At 46.1% G+C, this 6197-nt stretch overlaps 1 protein-coding gene across 7 annotated transcripts in view; it reads left to right on the top strand.

The window, feature by feature from the left end:
• Positions 1–5673, top strand: part of Nr4a2 (nuclear receptor subfamily 4 group A member 2) — a 17899-nt gene extending 12226 nt beyond the window's left edge. For 5 of the 7 annotated variants that reach the window (XM_031370295.1, XM_031370293.1, XM_031370292.1 and 2 more), the window contains exons 3-8: positions 120–985; positions 1758–1887; positions 2243–2406; positions 3245–3447; positions 3774–3952; positions 4100–5673. In XM_031370295.1, coding sequence (XP_031226155.1) covers positions 122–985; positions 1758–1887; positions 2243–2406; positions 3245–3447; positions 3774–3952; positions 4100–4356 — 1797 coding nt within the window. In that variant the 5' untranslated portion in view covers positions 120–121 and the 3' untranslated portion in view covers positions 4357–5673. The remainder of the gene's footprint in view (positions 1–119; positions 986–1757; positions 1888–2242; positions 2407–3244; positions 3448–3773; positions 3953–4099) is intronic. The other 2 variants (XR_004118602.1, XM_031370297.1) reach the window with 2 other exon arrangements.
• The last annotated feature ends 524 nt before the right edge of the window (positions 5674–6197 follow it).

Genomic DNA, 6197 nt, shown 5'->3' with positions numbered 1-6197 from the left:
CCCCCCCCCCCCCCCCACCGACGCCGCGGGCTGCCGGTGTAGCTCCAGGTGTAGACCGAGCCCGGAAGAAAGTGTTCAGTTGACCAGGCTGAGTGTATATCACCCTGTTTCATTTCCAGCCATGCCTTGTGTTCAGGCGCAGTATGGGTCCTCGCCTCAAGGAGCCAGCCCCGCTTCTCAGAGCTACAGTTACCACTCTTCGGGAGAATACAGCTCCGATTTCTTAACTCCAGAGTTTGTCAAGTTTAGCATGGACCTCACCAACACTGAAATTACTGCCACCACTTCTCTCCCCAGCTTCAGTACCTTTATGGACAACTACAGCACAGGCTACGACGTCAAGCCACCTTGCTTGTACCAAATGCCCCTGTCCGGACAGCAGTCCTCCATTAAGGTAGAAGACATTCAGATGCACAACTACCAGCAACACAGCCACCTGCCCCCTCAGTCCGAGGAGATGATGCCACACAGCGGGTCGGTTTACTACAAGCCCTCTTCGCCCCCGACACCCAGCACCCCGAGCTTCCAGGTGCAACATAGCCCGATGTGGGACGATCCGGGATCCCTTCACAACTTCCACCAGAACTACGTGGCCACTACGCATATGATCGAGCAGAGGAAGACACCTGTCTCCCGCCTGTCACTCTTCTCCTTTAAGCAGTCGCCCCCGGGCACTCCTGTGTCTAGCTGCCAGATGCGCTTCGACGGGCCTCTGCACGTCCCCATGAACCCTGAGCCCGCGGGCAGCCACCACGTAGTGGATGGGCAGACCTTCGCCGTGCCCAACCCCATTCGCAAGCCGGCATCCATGGGCTTCCCAGGCCTGCAGATCGGCCACGCATCGCAGTTGCTTGACACGCAGGTGCCCTCGCCACCGTCCCGGGGCTCTCCCTCCAATGAGGGTCTGTGCGCTGTTTGTGGTGACAACGCGGCCTGTCAGCACTACGGTGTCCGCACTTGTGAGGGCTGCAAAGGTTTCTTTAAGGTGAGCAAGACAGAGCGCAGGTGGCAGGTAGCAGCGGTGACCTTATACCTGAGACCCAGCCGTGTGCCCTCGCCTTCCGGTCGGCAGCCCAGCTCGAGTTCCCTGCAGCTACCCACGGGCCATGGAAGGGGCTTTGGGGGGTGTCTAAGGAAAAAAAATAAGAAAGACTGAGAGAGTCAGGGTTTCACCCCACCCCACACCCACCCGCTCCCCAGAGCAACCTGCGGCCCCGGCGGGCTCCAGCCCGAAATTGCTGGAGCCAGAGTTGGAAGAGGGCTATTTGCATGTGTTAGGCGCTGTCTTCCTTGTTCAGATTGAAATTGGTTAGGACAGAGAACCGTGTCTGAGCTAACCAAGTGGAACAGAATTCCCTATGGTCAAATTAAGTGATCTCTTTATTTCGCCATCCTGATTGAATAATCTTATCATTTTAAATAGAGAAGGTCTCCAAGGAATGTAAATAATATGAATGCCCACGGATTTGTATTTACTGAGCGTCTCCTGCTCCTTCTCCTGGCATATAAAACACAGCAAGGAGCGGTAAGGTTAGCTCAAATGTTAACGCTATCAATTTTCTTCTGGTGAATGCCCTGGGGAGGAAAAGGAAAGGAAATAGGAAGAAAAGAAAAAGGAAAAAAGAAATTTAAGGAATAGTGTTTGTGTTTGTAGGGAAGGGGTGAGGATCCAAGGCATTTTAGAAAATGTGTCCAGTTTGCTGGACTTTGAATTAAAAAAATAATAATTTTGGGGCCTACATTCTCTCCCTCTACAGCGCACGGTGCAAAAAAACGCGAAATATGTGTGTTTAGCAAATAAAAACTGCCCAGTGGACAAGCGCCGCCGAAATCGTTGTCAGTACTGTCGGTTTCAGAAGTGCCTAGCTGTTGGGATGGTTAAAGAAGGTAGGTTGAGGCAAGTTGTTGACCTTCTGTTCCCCGCCCCTGAAAGACCACCAGCTGCTTATGGACTCTGGTCCCTGCCTCACTCCCCTCACCCCTGACCCAGGATTCCACTGCTAAATTCCCTCCTCTAAAGAAAGCCACTTGGCCCTCCTTGTCTTTAAGTATAGGACCCAGTTGGAGGACGGTGTAAATAACCCCGCCGTTTACTAACGCTTCTCCTCAGTAAAGTCTTTACAAGCAGAGGAGCTCTGGACCACCAGGTCGGGCTTCCACTGCTTCCTCCGGGGAGGAGGCCGGGAGGCAGCGGAGTCTGGGCTCAAGGGAACCCGTTAACCCTTGAGTCATTCCTTTGCAGTGGTTCGCACGGACAGTTTAAAAGGCCGGAGAGGTCGTTTACCCTCGAAGCCGAAGAGCCCACAGGATCCCTCTCCCCCCTCACCTCCGGTGAGTCTGATCAGTGCCCTCGTCAGAGCCCACGTCGATTCCAATCCGGCAATGACCAGCCTGGACTATTCCAGGGTAAGAAGCTAGTGGGGAATATCATGTGGACAAGCCAACAAATGGGCATGACCCTCTCCCAGCTTTAGCATCCCCAGACTCAAGGGTAAAGGAGGAACACCAGAACGTATACTTCACAACTTTGGGTAGGTTTTCAGGAGACAGAGAGGTGATGCAGCTCAAAGTATAGACCGGAGAACACGCCAGAGGGGCTGAATCTTTGTGAGCCATTATTGTCCAGACAGTCCCTCCACCTGCGGTCTGAAAGGCAAAACCTAGATAGTCTATGTCTAACCTTCCTTCCCACGTCTACTTTACGAAGTTACTAGAATACCCCCTCCCCAACCCCGCCCCATGACTTGTCTTGGGTCCAGGGAGTGAAAAGAAGAGTGGAAGGGATGGCGGCGGGGTCTCGGGGTCAGGGATCAAGTGGTGCAATTCTTTTACTCCAGCTGTGAAAAATGTGCAGGCTTTGGGTGGAGGGAGTCTGGGCAAACCTAGTAGCGACTGCAGTATTATTAAGCTTTGCAAAGGGTGCCTCCGATCAAGACTCACTCTGGGATTAGCATGAATACTACCGTGTCAATTGTTTCGTGGAGATAAGACTGAACGTTTCCCAGGGCTGGATGGCACTGTATTTAGTCTGTATGGAAATGGTAATTTACATATTTAAAGCAGCGACCTCATAGCACCGTTCCTAATTGAATTAATTGCCCCGGAACATCTAATTTCCTTACTGGTCAGAGAGAGGTTTAATTGTTATAAAAACCTGGCTCCCCTACTAGAAACGGGGTTAGCAATTTCACGGGTTATATATTTTAGAGAACCTCATTAAGTGCTTTTTAAAATGAAATTCCAGTTCCAGGCAAACCCTGACTATCAGATGAGTGGAGACGATACCCAACATATCCAGCAGTTCTACGATCTCCTGACCGGCTCTATGGAGATCATCAGAGGGTGGGCAGAGAAGATCCCTGGCTTTGCTGACCTGCCCAAAGCCGATCAAGACCTGCTTTTTGAATCAGCTTTCTTAGAATTATTTGTTCTGCGCTTAGCATACAGGTAATGAGGGAGGCCTGGAGAAGGGATCAGAAGTAGAGAAAAGGGAGAAAAAAAATGGTTGGGGTGGGGGAGTGAGATAAAAACAAAACAAAGGTGAAGAAGGGAAAAAGTGAGCCCAGAGCCTTGGATGACCGGAGTGGAGGTGGGATAGGGGAGTTCTTGATTGTTATGAAATTAAACCCTTTCAAGGTCCACTGGTCTACATTTTATTAACTCTTCAGTAATTAGGTGCCTCTTAAATCCCTCATTTATTGCTCTTCAAGTAATTAGTTGTTTAGCTTCTCTCTCTCTCTTTTTCTCCCCTCTCTCTTTGGTATTAATTGCAGGTCCAACCCAGTGGAGGGTAAACTCATCTTTTGCAATGGGGTGGTCTTGCACAGGTTGCAATGCGTGCGTGGCTTTGGGGAATGGATTGATTCCATTGTTGAATTCTCCTCCAACTTGCAGAATATGAACATCGACATTTCTGCCTTCTCCTGCATTGCTGCCCTGGCTATGGTCACAGGTCAGTACTGCTGGCGCAGGGCACTTCCCCTTCAGAACTTCCTCTGGTGGGACCTGTCATGGCTTTCCCTAATCACAGATACTCTCTGATTCTGCCAGCTGACTAACTCCCTATGCATTCTTTTGTTTCTGGTTGCATTTTCTGCAGAGAGACACGGGCTCAAGGAACCCAAGAGAGTGGAAGAACTACAAAACAAAATTGTAAATTGTCTTAAAGACCATGTGACTTTCAATAATGGGGGCTTGAACCGACCCAACTACCTGTCTAAACTGTTGGGGAAGCTGCCAGAACTCCGCACCCTTTGCACACAGGGGCTCCAGCGCATTTTCTACCTGAAATTGGAAGACTTGGTACCACCACCAGCAATAATTGACAAACTTTTCCTGGACACCTTACCTTTCTAAGACCTTCTCCCATGCACGTCAAAAAACTGGAAAAAAAAATCCAGAGGGGGCTGGTCACATGGGCAGAGAGCTTGATGAAGTGTCCAGTTCATCTCATCTCCCTTCTGTAGACCCCTAGCCCGCACCCCTAAAGTAAACAAACAAACAAACAAAAACACAAATAAAAACTGTTGCTATTTCCTAACCTGCAGGCAGAACCTGAAAGGGCATTTTGGCTCCGGGGCATCCTGGATTTAGAAAACGGACAGCACACAGTACAGTGGTATAAACTTTTTATTATCAGTTCAAAATCAGTTTGTTGTTCAGAAGAAAGATTGCTAATGTATGATGGGAAATGTTTGGCCATGCTTGCTTGTTGCAGTTAAAACAAATGTAAGACACACACACACACACACACACACACACACACACACACACACACACCTTAATGGGACCCTCATATTTTGCCCTTTAACAAGACTTCAAAGTTTTCTGCTGTAAAGAAAGCTGTAATATATAGTAAAACTAAATGTTGCGTGGGTGGCATGAATTGAAGGCAGAGGCTTGTAAATTTATCCAATGCAGTTCGGCTTTTTAAATTATTTTGTGCCTATTTATGAATAAATATTACAAATTCTAAAAAGTAAGTGTGTTTGCAAAAAAAAAAAAAAAGAAAATAACTACATAAAAAGGGGACAAGCATGTGATTCTAGGTTGAAGATGTTATAGGCACTTGCTACTTCAGTAATGTCTATATTATATAAATAGTATTTCAGACACTATGTAGTCTGTTAGATTTTATAAAGATTGGTAGTTATCTGAGCTTAAACATTTTCTCAATTGTATAATAGGTGGGCACAAGTATCAATACATTGGAAAATCCTGACAAAAGGGACACATAGTGTTTGTAACACCGTCAACATTCCTTGTTTGTAAGTGTTGTATGTACCGTTGATGTTGATAAAAGAAAGTTTATATCTTGATTATTTTGTTGTCTAAAGCTAAACAAAACTTGCATGCAGCAGCTTTTGACTGTTTCCAGAGTGCTTATAATATACATAACTCCCTGGAAATTACTGAGCACTTTGAATTTTTTTTTGTTTTTTTTTTAATGTCTAAAATTGTCAGTTAATATATTATTTTATGTTTGAGTAAGAATTTTAATATTGCCATATTCTGTAGTATTTTCTTTGTATATTTCTAGTATGGCACATGAGATGAGTCACTGCCTTTTTTTCTATGGTGTACAACAGTTAGAGATGCTGATTTTTTTTCTGATAAATTCTTTCTTTAAGAAAGACAATTTTAATGTTTACAACAATAAACCACATAAATGAACAGAACTTTGTCTTATTTCTGGGCCAGGAAAAATGATGACTAAACAACATGCACAAGAAAGAGGCAAAAGTGGAGACTGATTTGGGGTAGGTAGGTCACTTCCATGACATCTGAACTAGTAGATTGCATCCACTGTGGCAAAGGAAAGGGTGTCACTAAACTAATTATCTAGAGAATTCAGTGCAATATTTTTCCTTAGCCTGAATTTTCCAGTCTGCTGACCTACATTTATCAGAATCAATTTAGAGTATCTTACTCTTGTAAGTTTGGAGTAAGTACAGCTTTCAAAAGGCAAGCTTAGGAGACCAAAAATCTGAACTTTTCTAAGTTAAGAATCTTGTGAAGTTCTTGTGGACAGCATTCAGAAGTTTACACTTGAGACTCAGAGAGGCCACCCAGATCTGAGTACTCTTTAACTTTGCCCTTTCAATTCCTGTGCATGCTGCTGTGAGCGTGGGAGAGAGCACTCTGGTCCTGCCAGAGTTCTCACTAGAATTCTGGAGAGACACTTCTTACATCGTTTC

The sequence above is a fragment of the Mastomys coucha genome, unplaced genomic scaffold (assembly GCF_008632895.1).
Source record: "Mastomys coucha isolate ucsf_1 unplaced genomic scaffold, UCSF_Mcou_1 pScaffold15, whole genome shotgun sequence".
Taxonomy (NCBI): Eukaryota; Metazoa; Chordata; class Mammalia; order Rodentia; family Muridae; genus Mastomys; species Mastomys coucha.
Note: the sequence above shows the minus strand (reverse complement) of the source record. Positions and strands in the feature narration are given on the sequence as shown.